Source organism: Xiphias gladius, chromosome 20, assembly GCF_016859285.1.
Source record: "Xiphias gladius isolate SHS-SW01 ecotype Sanya breed wild chromosome 20, ASM1685928v1, whole genome shotgun sequence".
NCBI classification, from domain to species: Eukaryota; Metazoa; Chordata; class Actinopteri; order Istiophoriformes; family Xiphiidae; genus Xiphias; species Xiphias gladius.
This window is the reverse complement of record NC_053419.1, coordinates 154,738-171,710: the sequence shown is the minus strand read 5'-3', so window position 1 is coordinate 171,710 and position 16,973 is coordinate 154,738. Positions and strand designations below refer to the sequence as shown.

The 16,973-nt window shown below is 36.6% G+C and overlaps 1 protein-coding gene across 1 annotated transcript in view; it reads right to left on the bottom strand.

Moving 5' to 3' along the window:
• The window catches only part of LOC120806511 (LIM homeobox transcription factor 1-beta-like), a 69,536-nt gene extending 53,113 nt beyond the window's left edge, over nt 1-16,423 (bottom strand). Inside the window, exons 1-2 of the mRNA XM_040157751.1 lie at nt 16,285-16,423; nt 14,475-14,658 (exon numbers count right to left, since the gene is read on the bottom strand). Coding sequence (XP_040013685.1) covers nt 14,475-14,658; nt 16,285-16,423 — 323 coding nt within the window. The remainder of the gene's footprint in view (nt 1-14,474; nt 14,659-16,284) is intronic.
• Between the last annotated feature and the right edge of the window lie 550 nt (nt 16,424-16,973).

Genomic DNA, 16,973 nt, shown 5'->3' with positions numbered 1-16,973 from the left:
GGGACATATAAAAACAGCGTCCACATCATGATGTCTGTCTCTCTGTCTGTCATCAGTCTCATATTAACTATTGTTGTGAGAAACAGGGAGGATCTGGTTCTTATTTTGTCACTGGCTTGTCTCTGGTAATAAAAATAATGAATTCAACAAAGTCCTCTGACAGGTTGTCCCACCCTAGGATGCTCTATAAATCCGACTGTTATGGCCCGTATAACAAAATAGCCTGTGCCTCCCACCCCCTGGTGGCTCAGTGGTTTGGCTTTGCTGCAGTAGCTCACTCTTTGATCCCTAGGCCCATTATGAATCTACTGCATAAATGCCTTCATGCTGGAGACACTTTTAGAGCAGTAGTCTCTCTATACTCAGACATGGATGAAGTGCAAAGATGGTGTTGGGCTGGAAAACTGAATGTTCACCGATAAAAGCATGAGTGGTAAAAATGTGATATATTCACTCTAAAGTAAAAAAAACCAGACCACACACCATATATAGGCTATTGATTTTCACTCATCCACAAGACACAGACCATCGGAGTACTCACAATCCAAATAACAGCTTGTGCCTGTGGTTGTAATTTTCCCTTCCTATGTCATGTCTTGAACATGCTGTAAACTAAGAAATGTTCTTTAGTCCAAAATAAAAGCATTCTGTTCGTCTTCTTTTTTACCTTTTCTATACCATTTGCAGTCATGATAACAGTTTTTTTATGCTTTCAGAAACTAGAGAGATGCAGGAATAATTATGATATATGTATGAACAACTGAATCCAGTTGGCATAATATCCATTTTTCATAAGAAATATATATATATAAAAACTTAAAAATTATGATCCAAATGATCATAAAAGTTTTAAATATTATATAGATGTGAATAATAATAATAATAATAATAATAATAAGAAGAATGCACTGCCTGTATTTTAAATAATTTATATATGTGCATAGGTACTATGGTTAAGTATGGTTAAGGTATGTTTATGCTTAGGCAACTAAAGCATTTAGTTAGGGTTTTCATTATGAAAGCTGGACACACTCACAACCATACACCAACGTGGTCTCAACACCCTGCTTTATACTGAATGTTGGCACTGGACATAAATCGTGTGGTGTAGAATCATCCAACATGAATGCAATTCCTGGGGATACTAGACTATATTATCAACCCTGTCCCCTAAAAATTATGCATATAAACTACTATTTTATCACAGCAAATACATTTTGAAGGAACCATATTGCCTCCAAGATACGAAAAGCTGGAGTATTGCATCCTAAGCAAATGAGATCAACTTACATGGGGCTGAATTTTGTGAAAACAACCTTTTCTATGGATATAGGGAAACCACATAGTTAAGAATTTTGGAATAAAGTTGCAACTTTTCATCCTTTTTCACATTAACCAGGAAACACTCGATTTTTTTTTTTGTATGACCTTGATGATGCATAATACAGTTTACAGTCATGTGTCATGTTTCAGTCAGTTCATGTACTCTGGGTTAAAAAAAAAAGATTAAAAACAAGCAAGCAAACAAACAAAGTCATAAGCCACTGTTAGACGCAACGTTTTGCACTCCCCTTGTGGTGGCTCTGGTAGTCGCATAATATTACAGTTAAATGTTCCCACACCTCTCATACTACAGCAGTTAGAAACCAAAACAATTCTCAGTGCCTGGCAGAAATAGGGACCAAACACATAGTCAAGCAGTCTAGGAAAAAAATTCAAAAGATGAAACAAGATTATAAAAAAATGTGGTTTCATCTTTTTTGCATGCAGTTAAACATACCGTATCTAAAATGTCTTAGTTTGTATAATACTTTGGAAACACTAAGAAGAAAGGAGCACACATTTTCACTAAAACTGCCATCAGAATAATTTGGATGCTTAATCACATAAAAATTGTAGACATACTGGTTCTAAAATTGAAATGTAATGGTGATATCCTTTTCAGATAGACGCAAAGATAAACATTCAGCACTATTACAACTCAAGAGTATCAACAATGGACAATTCTGCAAAACCCTAACATACATTCACTGACAATATTCTTGTCCAGTGTTGATGATTTTAAAATTCTCATTTTCTTCAATATTTCAGCATGCCAACTATGGTATGGTTAAGGTTAAGCAGCTAAAACTTAGTTAAGGTTGGGGAAATATAATGGTTATAGTTAATAAAAATGCAAAGTTAATTGCAGGTTGGTGACAGCAGGAGTCTGTGTCCATCCACCACCCCAACTTCCAAACCCTTACTTTCAGCCTCCCTACATTTTCATGTGAATAGCCAAACATGGGTTTTAATGTAGGACTTGGACATGCTACTCACTTTAAAAATGGTGTTTAGTTTTCTGGTCATTATATGATTAACATAAAAACCCTACAATGCCCAAACATAGACACTGACCACAGGCCATCTCTGTCTGAATCTCATAGAAATATGTTATGAGGTGACTAAAAAATAAAGACCTCTGAAGTTAGACCTGATCATTTACACTCGTTGATAAGTTGAAACTCCAGAACAAATTGTAGTAGCACATCAATGATTTCCCACAGCAGTGCTGATGGATCTGGGATTAGTTCAAACAGCTCTGCTGTGGTATGAATCCATGATTGTTGGGGTGGCATGAATGTATAGTGGCAAGCATTTATGAGACACTGCCCTCGGCCACTTAATGATTTGTGGCTCTCTTTACAGTCTGTCTCAGTGTGGTTTAGGGATGTCAAGCTGTTCTGAGGTCAGTAGGAAGAAACATAGATCACTTAAATGACTTTAACACCTACACTCGTGTCATAAAACAATAGGAAACTAACTCTATGTAAAGAGAGAATCTTGTGCAGTAATGAAATCTGCTCTGTGCAGCATCAATACTAAGTGTAATGTATGATATAATTTATGCAACCTTTATAGTTGGACATTACTCCTTATTTTGGTATGTTTCAGTTTTATTTAGCAGACACAAATTTTATATATATATATATATATATATATATATATATATATATATATATATATATATATATATATATATATAGAGAGAGAGAGAGAGAGAGAGAGAGACCTGGTTAAAATAATTGGCACCCATGAATTTTGAGTGAAGAAAAAAGAAGAAAAAGAAAATAAAGAGCAAAACTTGGATAATAGTGAAATAATACAAACGCAAAATGTACCCCAGACACGATTATTGGCACCCTTCACTTATAATTGGTTGTAGTACCTTTAGCAGCAATGACAGCCTCTAAACGTTTCTTGTAGCCATCTAGGAGCTTCTTGCACCTGTCTGCTGGTAGTTTCTGCCACTCTTCCATTGCTATGTGTACAAGTTATTTTAAGTTTGCAGGAGTCCTTTTTGCACTGGCAAATTTCAATTATCTCCAAAGGTTTTCAATGGGTTTTAGGTCAGGACTCATTGCTGGCCAGTTTAAAACAGTCCATCTTTTCCTTTTCAACCATGCTTTTGTGCTACTGGATGTGTGCCTTGGGTTGTTGTCCTGCTGAAAGACCCAAGACCTTTGCCTTAAACCTAGTTTTCTGACACAGTGTAACAAATTTCGCTTTAAAATGTTTTGGTAATCCTATGATTTCTTCATTACTTTGATACACTCTATGCCTCCAGTTCAGAACACTGAAAATTAAGCACAGGTTAGTCTTATTTGTTTTTATTTTGTTTGAGGAACTAATTTAAATTCATCAAAAGGGTGACAATCTTTGTGTCAAGCATACAGCTTATGTCTGTATTTTTTTTATTTGATTATATGAAAGAATTTCTTTGTTATTGTTGTTGTTCAGTAACTTTGTTTAACTTAGAAGACATTCTAAATTCTGTACTTAAAATTCAGGGATGCCAATAATTTCAAACCGGACTGTATGTATATAACATCATCAAACAAATGACATGCACACAAACACAGCAACCAAATCAAGGCAGGGTAAAAACTAGTGAGAGTCAGTTGTTTAGGTTTGTATCTAAGCTAACAAAGAAGGTAAAGATAACTGGCTTAGCATTTCGAACTATGCATCAATCCAAATAAATCCAGTGTGCCAGCAAACTTGTGTTTTAGGTCTTCATGGCTATAAACCCTTAGCAAATTGTTCGGACAAATACCATGATATAGAGCATAGAGACAGCAAACTGTTGCTACAGTCACTGCTGAAAAGCTAACATGCAGAGAAAACATGACGGTTTCCCAGAGGCGGTACACCAGATGCGGACAGCGATACTCACAACTCTCCTGCTGCTATAGCTAACATCCCACCAACACCATATCTTGGCAAACTACAAAGTAAGCCAAATGTCCGTGGGCAAGTAATTTAACGTTACTGGACACACAAATATGACCTGCTTGCTAACTAACCTGTTGGGATTAGTGATCACAAACATTACAAAAGGGGACAAAACAATACTGATACTCTTGGAGGTCTCTCCATGGTTGCCTCACCAGTGTTAATGCAGCTCTTCACACTTGCTTGATCATGGAATTATTTTTTTAATTTTTCTTCTTCTGACCTTCTCCTCTTTGGCTTTTCCTCAGCATCCCTCCTTCTTGACAATGCAGTTATGTTGTGGAGTATACGCCACCAGCCTGCCGCCTCACATCCTTCCATGCACTTGCTTCAATGTTGACACCGGTCTCCTGTCTACAGTCCCAATCAATCCCATTCAAAACTCCACACAGTCTGGTGGCACTGGAAGGGTAGAGTGCTCTTTCTCCTTCCCCTGGTAATCCTTAAATTGACACTATCCATTAGCATGTGCAAGATTTATAGACTGCCGCTTCCACCGTCCTCTTTCCCCCCATCTCCTCTCTTCTCCTTCTTCTTTGCATTGTCCTGTGCATGAGCATAAATGCCCCCTGTTGCTGATTAGCTGAAATAGTGTTGTGTGGCTCAGTCCAAGCCATTTCGTTTGTTTCCCATATACAGAGCCAGGGCTGTGTAGGAACAATAGAATTTTTTTTCAGCGCACAAACAGAACTCACAGCTAGTGAACCATGTGGAGATATTCACTGAATTAGACAAAGAGTATATTGGATTAGAATCGCTTTCTATACCTGTAATATACATAAAATATTCATTTATAGGGTGCTTTCAGTTGGGAGGTGGCTGTCCCAAACCCAAACCCCTAAATTTCAACTTCAGAAAATGATAATGACATAATTTTTGAAAATTTTTCCATTGCTGTTTATAAAAATATGTTTTTTATTTTTTTGAAATTGAAGTAAAAAAAAATACATTTTAAAATATATTTTTTAAAATCAATATGCGTATGTAAAACTGTTGTCCCACATTTTCCCCCACATCAAAACCAAAACAGTGTATGTTTCAGTCCACAGTCTGAGACTGATTTTAGCAACACCTCTACATTTTTGAATGGGAAGTATGCCTGTGTCTCTCTTCAGAATTTTTTTCCCATCTGAGGTGGGCAAAGAGCTGCCCTACTATGCCTCTAATTGGTTTGGTTTGTTAGGTTTAGGAATGAGGATAGGGTTAGAAGAAAATGCCAGGGATCAGAGCCAATCAGAGGCAGGGCAGGGAAGGGTCTTTGCCACCTTGAGTGGGGAAAAAAAAATGGTGTCTCTCTCATGGCTGTATGCTGACTAGATACCATCATTTTGAAGTAAATGTGTAACTTTAAGGAACGTCACTACCAAACACCTATTTTTGCAATTAAGCAAACTTTTTTGGGTGTGATTGCAGGTATGGATTTAGTTTTTATGTGTGTACAACTGTTCAGAACTATGCTAGCTAACCATGGTTGTGACGTGATTTAGTAGTGACAAAAGGGAACACTTACTCCTTCATTACAGGGAAACAAATAAAATTTTAGCAGTTATGCAAATCAAAAGTATTTTATTTTAAACTCCATGTCAGTTAAAAATCTGTAATGTGACGTGGTTTGAATACAAGCTGAAATATATTCTAGCGAAAGGTTGTTGATTTAGGCTCAGAAGCCAATCAAATTACACCCCTCCCTTCTGTGTTCCTGAGGCAACGTGTTGATTGGCTGGAATGGTGTATGGTTCAGTCTTTGTTTCCCTACAGAACTAGGACTGTGTACGAACACCAGAGTGTTTTTGAGTACACACACAGTACGGTCAGTTTGAGGACCGTGAGGAGATATTCACTGACTTTGACAAAAAGTGTATAGACCTTTTTTGTGTTTGTAAACAGCGATTACCTTTTTTGTGTAAAGTGACAGTTAGTTGTGTCAGGTGTCAATTTACAACATAGGAATATGGATCAACCGGATGCCTTTTCCAATTATTTTAATGGTTTGCCAACAGAAGACAGGTTAAATAAGAGAATAAGTGAACAATGAGGGAACAAAATCGGGACTTTCTGGATCCATCGATGCCTCCCCTATAAGACATCCTCAGTCGTTTTGTTGTAACACCAAAGATATTATGTTGTCCCAAGGCTTAGCTAAGTTTGTGCTCATAGTGTAAAATAAATGTTATATCACAAATATAATATTACGGTATGTCACAGTCATTCATTAAATGCTTGCATAAATACTGAGTGATGTTATAGCTAACATTCCGCTCTCTATCTGGTTCTATCTCTATATCCCTGTTAGTCTCCTGAAATAAACGTAACATGTAGTGTTGAAATAACTGCATCTTTTCACCAATGAATCAATGACTGCAATTACATGGACTGCAATACTCCAATCTTAATCAGATTAAGACACAGGGGTGGACACCATCTTTTCATGAAACATAAAACAACTGAAAACAAGCTAAAACAAGCACACATAACATTGTCTTCCTATCCTGGTTTTATGTCAACAAGATGCTTTGCTCATTTTTGCTTGTTGTCAGCTGTTTAATGTTTCATGGCAAAATTGGTGTTGTCTACTTGTGTCTTAATCTGATTAAGATTGGAGTAGTGTTGTCCATGTAACTGCAGTCATTCATACAAAAGATGCAGTTACCTGTTGTGCTGTATAAACGACCTATTTAGATAGATACTTATACTTAATGTCTACGTACTCTACTAAATTGCATTATAGTTCACTTCCAACTTCTCTCCTGATCATCTGTATCTCCAGACATATCCATGTCTGGCCACTGCTTTCAGCATTCCTCTCCCTTTCCCTACCTCTGTGCTGCCTGCATTGTTACCAGATACCATTATTTTACCAGAAGAACAATGACTGACCTTGATGATCATTTTAATTTGATACATTTAGTATTATGCTTGTATTAATAGTTTTATTTACGTTAATGTTATCATGCTGTTTTGCTAGTTATATAGTAAGTGCATAAAGAACAGTAACCTAAAATGTTAACTACTGCCTTACACTAAGCCAACATTATCTATTGAGGTATCTAGCTGCTTGCTGGTAACTAGATACTAGATACTGCTGATCATGCTTTGTCCGCTATCTGTAGCCATTACTTCTTCCATTTGTTCACCATGATGGAATAGATACTGCTGGTCCTCACAATTTTTGATCTGCCCTGCACTGCATTTAGTATTGTCGTTGTGAACATGGTAGTATGCTCATGTTAGCATGAGCTCAAAGTACCACTGGCCAAAGTACAGCCTAACAGAGCTGCTAGCATGGCTATTTAATTGTTGTATTTAATTGTTTTTTTGTTTGTTTGTTTGTTTGCTTTTCTTCTGTCTGTATGTGTGTGTGTGTGTGTGTGTGTGTTTGTGTGTATAAGTGTGTGTGTGTGTGTGTGTGTGTGTGTGTGTGTGTGTGTGTGTGTGTGTGTGTGTGTGTGTGTGTGTGTGTGTGTGTGTGTGTGTGTGTGTGTGTGTATGTACATGTGTTTCATTCGTGGTTTCTATTTTAGAAATCCAAGTTCTGTTGTTGAAATGTATTTACTTCTCAGCTGCCATTTCCTCTTTCTGTGTGTCTTATCTAATGTTCATCATTTGAGTCACAGGATTTCGGAGATTTTTGTATTCATGCCCAAAACCACATCTCATTTGAGGCATATGGACTGCATTTATATACCGCTTTTATACAAGCGCTTTGCAGTTTGCCTTTTATTCACCTATTCATACACACTCACACCTTGATGGCAGTAAGCTACTGTGCAAGGCATTGGCCTAACCAATGGGAGAAATTTGGGGTTCAGTGTTTTGCTCAAGAACACTTTGACATGTAGACAGGAGGAGGTGGGCATTGAATGCCAACCCTGAGATTAGTAGAAAACCCACTATACCTCGTGAGCCAGATCAGCCTATACTAATACAATATACCAAAGCCTAATATATAACACTACAACTTAAATACAAACTGGACAGGAACCTATGAAGTTTTTCATAAACACAATAAAGTTACAATCATTGGCCTGCATTATTAAATGATGATTACATTTAAGGAACAATACTGTGAGTGTTCTTTCATCAATTATTTTTACAATTTTAACAATAAATTATTGCTGTACCTGGTGATACAGGTTCCATACATGCATGTTTCTTTGCTGAACTCAACACATCTAGAATTTCAAAAAAGTAGATAATTATGTGTTTGCTTCATGTAGCATATTCAAAATCTAATGACTAGCCTTAAATGTATTTGCCTCCATTTGAAGCAGAGGTTTTTGTAAGATGAAAACTCTCCATCCACAGCTCCGTGTACTATGGAGACTGTTTCATGTTGCCTCTGTTTTGAAATCAAAGTGGGGTCTGTGGACCAATAGCATAAATCACTGTAGTCAGATGATGGTGAAGACTGTGGGAGGAGCACAACCTGCAGCTGCTGGGGCAGGGTCTGGGGAGGCGATGAAATCTAATCTGAAAAGTTTTCATGAAGGCATGCTATTCTAGTGCTGATTTGGGCTGTTGATCAGCTGTGGTCCATCACCCTCTTCTATTCTTTGCCCCCTGCTCCCAGTTGGACAGGGCATGTTAACAGTCCTGCACAGCCTGCTGTGTTGGCTGCAGGAGATACTCCTGAATCCTCACCTGTAGGGGTCTCTGCTTTGTTTAATGCTGAAAACACAAGGTCCTCTGGTTTCTAATAAAATAATCCTGCTCAGTTTTACAATGACATATCCCACATACCTCCTTGTGTCATGATGAACAAGAAGGGCAATGAGCAAAAAAATTACAAGAAGCAACATTATAATATTGACAGTTCTACAAAGGCAACAAGAGACAAAAACAGTTATTGTTGCATACATAAATCTATTATGGATCTCTCAAGTCTAAAATATTCAGAGCAAATCTTAAAGGTGCAATAGTTCAGTTATATACTAATAGCATAGCTCAATCGTAATATATTAAGTTATACAGAATGCAGATTTCTGAGAGAATTGGATCAACATCCATAGTTGGTTTGAGGTGCTTTTTCTCTTCTGCAGTTAGGGAGCATTTTCAAGAGAGTAGAAATACTGACAAAACATGCTGACTGGGCAATTATTTTAAGAAAATACAGTCCCTACATTACATTTGGAGAGAAAGACAGTTATGGTTATATTCTATATTTTTCTTCTTATTAACAAATCCAATGTGCAGAGCCAAACCAACAATGAATGTATCCTACTAACAGGTATTGTTAGTGTTTTCAAAGCTTGACATATCTTATTCCTCAGTGCCATAGAGCTCCATTGTTGTCTACAAACTATAAAAAACTCATCAGTGAGCAACACTATTGCACTGTTCCTTCATTACCCTGAACACACTCCGTACTTTATTTTGACTCAACCCCACTTACACCATCTTGCTGCCAGAAATACCTACTAGAGCACCAAATGTGGATTAATTTGCTGCTGAAACTAGTCCCCAACAAATGCACTATTTACTCCTGTTTGAGTAATGTTTGATGAAAACTACACTGACTAGCTGTTTTAAGGAAATTACAGATTACAGATAACAGACAAGGTAGAGAAGTACTGAGAAATGGACTATCATTGTTGGTTTTGGTCTGCACATGGGATTTGTTGACAATAATAAAATATAGTAAAACACCAGATAATTCTTTAAATTCCTGGGAGCATTCACTTAATTTTATAATAAAAATATTAAACTTCATATTGTACTCAAAGATTGGACAAATACGTGTCTGTGAACGTCACAATTACGCAACTAAGCAAACAGGTTTGAAAACAAACGTTCTTTTTTTATTAAGTGAAGTACTGAAAATACAATGAGTCTGTTTTATTGAGTAGTTAAAGGAAACTTGTGGATATGTAAAATAAATCAGATCTGAAGCCACATTTTAATACATATCCATATGCTTTATAAGAGGTAGATGTAGCTGTAAGCGTTTTGAGATTACTGGTAAAATGTGTGCTTTTTCCAGATTGTAAAAACATCTTTATAATCCTACACACCACAGAGTGATAGAGTTTATCAGTGCCTTACAAAACAAAATGAGCATCTTCTGATCTGCAACCCTCTCAGTGGGTTGACATTGTTTGTCAGTTCCTTCCAAAACTGATACAAATAAGTGTTACAAAAATAGCATTTTTTGATCTACCACCACCACAGTTAAGACTTCTCTAGGTTAGGCACAAAACAACAACTACCACATATCGTGTTTATTTAATTTCCTCTGGCCGTTTGTTTGAGTATGTGTAACCAGAACCTGAAGTAATCAAGGTCAAGAGACTCAGCAGGTAGTAAGAAGTGTGATTTTTTTTTTAAATTAAACTGAAAATGCATTTTAAGATGTACACACATCTATATTTATATTAGACATTCATAATCTTAAACACCTTTCATTCATTAACAAAATTAGAAATGGACTGAAACTTTGTGTGAAAAATGGAAATGGAGATGAAAACTGAAGGGAAAAAAAACATCTGGAAATGACCTCACGGCCCTGGTAGGTTTTCAACAATATCAAAATACAAACCTTCACATCTTGTGACAGAGTGTTACACTACTCTATGTTTCTACTTCTCACCTCTCACTGACACACAGAGCCATTTATCCAGCTAGTAGTAGCTAGTAGCTAGAACTGTTGTGTCATCGTCAGAGCAAGCATCAGATAACAGCTACATATATGTGAAATGTAATATAAACTATGCCTTGGCCTACTTTCTAATGCATTCTAACAATGTCACTCTAGTGATTTTAATATTCCTTATATTGACTCATGAGATTTCTCTGTCAAACACTATTGTACCTACCTACCTACACTACCTTATTAAACTGTACTTTGTTACAGTAACTTATTTTCTGTTAGATCTAAACAATAGCTATTTTTCTCATATCAGTATAATATTACAGGGACTGCTAGAATAGCATTATTCTCGATGCTTTATTGCATTTAATTTTACCAGTCTGTGTGTCCTATCCAGAGGTTCTCTGGATCTGGATCTTATCTGTTTACCAGTTGGCTTTCGGAATGTTAATGCACTATCAAAGCTGAACACTGGAATAGTCGTAGCACAGCCGCATCAAGATCACAGAATAATAATTAAGAAATATAAATATTAATACATATGCATTTATTCTTTTTTAATAAAATTCTGGAGTCTTTTTTATTTATGGAATTTTTTCATTTTAAATTTACAAGAGGTTGAAATAAATAGATTTTAAGGTTAGATTTGGGGAATTTTGCTGTGATCAAGACAGATAGGAAACTGAGGTAAAAGATAAATGGATGATGAACAAAGAATTCATTGCATGTAATCCAAAAAGAACATTATGATCATTTCTAAACTAAGGATCTGTTTTGTTTCTCCTTCATAATAAACCTTACCTGCATGTGACTTTCTAGAGTTCAATGCCCATAATCTGACCGATATTTGTAATTCAAGAAATAAAAACTTCCAGACCCCCAGAGAGTGACTGTTCACCAGGAAAATGCTTGCACACTGAATGTTACTATACAGCACAGTGGGACATGTACCATACCGGGAGAGTAATTAATGATCCTCACAATTATTTCTTCCTCAAACCATACACTTTGTCTTTCAATAAGAGGTATGCTCCATGGCATGCTTTTAACAACTAATTATTACACTTGAAACACACTTTCTTTGAGAATATAGTCATTCAAGTTGCTGAAACTCCCAATAAAGCCTTCCAAAGCTTTCTGTCACAATTACTTTCTGTAGTTTGCTTTGGCATATTGGGGTTTGGTTTACATTGTTTAGCTATAATAAAAGCAGAAAATTTACAAGATAAATTTACATTTCATATCTCTACTATGCCCTTGGTCAAATATTGGTGTTATTGTGATAATCACCTTAATTTTAATCAAATTTGTAAATTCAGTAAACCAATCTTGCTTCCTGCACCCTTTCAACATTTCAAAAATACTTTTTTTTTTTTTAATCTGTAAAGCATTGTAGTCCATTCATTTATTTAATCCCATTTAGATTTCTGAAACTTTTTATATATACTCATTACATATAGAGTCAGTGCAATGGAATTTGCTCCGAACTTTATTTGTGACTGGCTATCCCCATACAAGCCTGACTGCAGCTTGAGATACTCTGGTTGGTCTTTGTTAGTAGTTCCCAGGTCAAGACTAAAAACCAGATGAGGCCCTGTGAAGCAGGGCCCCTTAACTCTGGAACAATGTGTCTTAGATGATCAGGGAGGGCATCTCTTAAAACATATTATTTAAACTCCCATTTTCTTAAATTATCCCCACTCAGTGTCTTCCTTTGATTTTCATTGCACTTGTTCTAATTTGATTGTCAAAGTCAAATATATTTAATCTTCTTTTTAATGTATATTTATCTCTCTTTTTTTGGGGGGGGGGGGGTTCTTGGTTTTTAAGACATCCTCAGTGGAATCCCAAAAAATGAAAAATTCATTAATTTTCTCCCTAAGTTCATAATTCATATGTAATAATTTAACATTTTCAGATGGCATTAAAAAACAAACAGAAAAATCAACAGATAGGAATCCTCCCAATGAAAAGATTTAAGAACCTCTGTCACAGGCAATTTGGTGAAACTGTGCATAGCCTGCACTATGAAACACGCAGTTTAAGCTAGGATGTCTCTGTGCAGTAAAATGTTATTGGAGATCCAGGTTGCCCATTGTTGGTGACAAGACGTCCTGCATGCAGTGGTAACACTGAAGTGTGAGTGTTGAAAGCTCCAGGACAAAGACTTTTTAAGAAAAACAGACAGACTCACAGAGAAACCCAGCAGAAAGATGATTTGACAGTCAAACGGCCTGCTGTAAGCATGGCTGTCGGGAGGAAACTTCAATACAACAGGCAAGTTCCACACAGCTGCAGGGTAGTTGCAGGTAGTGCAGGTAATTCTTTTAGCTGGGTGCTATGACTTGTCTCATTGTTAACTTTTATACTCTTTGAATTGTTAAATTATGAAGTACAGTTTATTACTTTTTAGTTAGCACATTAATGTCTGTGGAGACCCAGTCAGTCCTATTGTATTGAAACACAACACCTGCATATAGATGCACCAATCAAAGTTCAAAATACTCACTTCTGCACACTGATCATGCAACTTCATTCTGATGACTTGTACAGTTTATAACTTATATACATAATGCATTAAAGCGTAATGCATATTTGTTTTAAAGCCCCCATTCACTATCAATGTATTAAGAACCAAGCCAGCGCATTAAGATCAATAAGTTTTCATGTAAAAATATAGTAATCGAAAAATCAGTGTATGCTTCTCTAATTAGTACTAATGCAACGTCTTCATTGCCGAACTATATGATGAGATCATTGGATTTGAGTAGTCTATTGTGGCTCTTTTGTCATACATTTATATAATTCATATTAATGCCGTACAGTAAATATTATGTCGTATAAACCACATGATATTCCATGCATATTAATCTTTTAATTAACTCATAGATTAAAAAAGGACAGAGTTTTACGGAAATTACTAGAATTATTAGAATTGATTATATAATAATTAATGTATTAAAATTCTTGCTTACTTTCTAGAAATAAAAAAGTAATAACTTAAATGTAAATAATCTTTTGACTGATATTATTTACATTGTTCGTTAATTACAATAGCACAAAAATAAGGGCCTAAAAAATATTTATGGAATTGGTCAGAAATTTGTACATTTAGATTAACATGTAGTCTATGGTCGAAAAGACATTATATTTACAGATATAACAGGCAGATAGGTTATGCATTTAGTTTCCTGGAGTTAACTGTGGAGTAGACATTACACTAGTAAGCGTAACAACAAAATACAATAGTCAGCCAATGTCGTCAATTAATTTAGTGTAGTTTTTAATCCTAAAATCCTTATTTGAGACATGCTGTCCCTAAAAATAAAAAAAGCACTGAAGTCTGAATGAGACAAAAGTGTTTTTCGGTATAGGGGAATATTAACCGCAACGGAAATAAAAAATGCTGGATACACGTGAAACACTTTGAGCAGTTAAAATCTGAAAAAAGATTAGCCTTTATATACAGGTTAAAACGTAAGCAAAAGTTTAATCACGGCGAGTTTCTTTCTAGCAGCTACAAAGCTTCTTCCACTGCACACACTCCGCCATGAAGGGCCCCACTGAGCCACTGCACTTATACATGGTGTAATGAAGAAAGACAGCGCCTTACTGCTGGTAGTCGGTCTTGCAGTAGAGCTTTGTGTCTCTGAAGTAGCAGGTAGCGGTGAGCGGCTGCTGGCAGGCGGCGCACTGCAAGCACTCCTCGTGCCAGGATGCATCGTTGACCCGCATCAGGAAGCGGTCTGAGATGATCCGCGTGCAGCCCTCACACACGGCCTGTTCAGAGTCCCCGCCTGCTAAAGAGGAGGGAAAAACTATAAAACTCACTGCCTCCTGAGCTGCTGCAATAAAGTGAACATAAAACCGGACAGGACGAGGTGGACAAATAGGGTCAGTAGCATGACTTGGATCCAGTAGACCACAGCCTTGCAGAATAGACCATCTGACTGTTAGAAAAGGACACAGTGAAGCAATGACATGAACGATTAACGAGATAAATCTTTGTTTTTGTTTTTTTTATCCATATAGTACAAGGTCAAACACTATTTCCTGATTTATGGCTGTGTATTCTGTGTTAACGGGTCATTTCACCGAAATTGTGAGAAAAAAAGTCTCATTTGTCAAAGTGGTATCTTGCCATGCAGATAGTTTCTGGGAATAGGCAGTTTCGTCGGTAGAAAGTAGTTCCAATAAGAACTGCTCGCACTGAGGTCTGTGGATTGTCATTAGAGTAACTGTCTCTGGATGGACAGTTCCCACTGAACTTTTAAATATCGTTTTTTAATACTGTAGGCATTACAAATTAATTCCCCTTGACATTTGTTGTTTTGAAGTTGAGACAGAAATTACCTGAAAAAATAAAACCAAAACTCTGACTGCGTCATATGAATAGGTAAACATAACAAACAACACTGGCTCTGGTTGCTCTGAATATGACAAATACTCAGCCCGGTACATGTGTTCTCGGAGTTTATTTTTCCCCAATGGTGAAGACCATGCTATCATGCTGTCATACCCAGCATAATCTTATACGTGCTGGCTGCATCAATAGAAGTATCCAGCCAATATTTTCATACAGGCATACGTATTCATTCACACTTAAGAAAACCTGCGTCAAAGTCCTCTTGTACAGTAAGAATTATATAATGTGTGGTGTAGTTTAAAATTAAAACAAAACAACTGCGTGTAAAATCCGAATGGCGTTGGAATGATTTATGCATGTTTAAATACATAAGCAAAACCGATAAAGCATAAACTCACATGTTTACTCACATAAACACAACAGGAAAAATACAGAGCAAATAATAAAAGCAGAAAAAAAACGAGGAAGCTGTGGAGCCAGCGTGAAACTGATGAAAAATGGAATCAATACGGGATTAAACATAAAAATAGTGTTTCAACTGAGATGGAAATACGGATAATAGAACGACTTCCATTTTTTCTGTCCTTAATTATAAGTCATCCGACTGATGACGCTGCACAAGAGATCTTCGTCTACCTGTAAAAAATATCGTTCCTCAAAGGCCGTTTTTTTGTTTATTGTTGGTTTTTTTTGTTTGTTTGTTTGTTTGTGTGGTTTTACTTTGAACTGTGTCTGGCTCAAAAAAATCCATATATGCAGAAGAAAAGTAAATAAAGAAGAAAAATATAGTATAGTAGACCTACAATAGTAGAGTTGCAATCATGTAATAGGCTAATATTAAATGCAATTAAAATACAAAAAAAAGAAAAAAAGATTCTGAACAATGGTGGGTTGAAAGAAGAATTAACGAGAATAAGAATGAATACAATCAAGAAAAAAAAGTGTCTGCCCCTGACAAACTGTGCAATACTTTTGCTAATTATCAAAAACCGGGTTTCTGGTATTAGCTATTGAACCTCCTGCCAGCACAAAAGAAAAGAAAAGAACATGTACTCACCGATCATAATATCCAGAGAGCTGGTATCAGTCCACAGACGATCTTCTATGTCATCCAGCATCATCAAACACGCACCAGAGTGGTGATTGCTGGCCGACAAGCGCCTCTCTGAACGCTTCAGACTAGTAGCAATTTCCATAAGATTTCCCGGTCTGTGTAGTCTGTGTCACCTCTGAAAACTCCACAACCTAAAAAAGCGGCAGAAAATAAATATGGAGCAAATGGGTCTGTAAAATCCGCAAAGCTGAAACCTTCAGAAGTTTTCAATCTCCAGTAAACCCATCAACTGATGGAAATCCAGACGTTTGGAGTGAAAACGGTCCGGCAGTCCTGAACTTGATGTGCCATCCTTAGCCATTGTCTCCCCTTCAAATAGGGTAAAAGCGAACACAGAAACCCTGCCCCTGCCCTCCACAGAGCACTTTCTCCACCGCTCTGTTGCGTTGTTGGCTTGGATGGATCCGCCTCCACAAAAAGCGAGTCCAGTGAGTCCATATACTGAGTGCTGCACTGTCTGAAAATAAAATAAAATACCGACACACCCTTCAACGTCATGGAATGACACTGTGGTGGATTTAAAACAGGAAACATCCAATATCATGACCAATAAAATGTCTCTGCAATTCTTAACTTCTTGAACCTTGATTTTACCATTTAATGCCTCCTTAAAACATTTTTCAATTTTCATA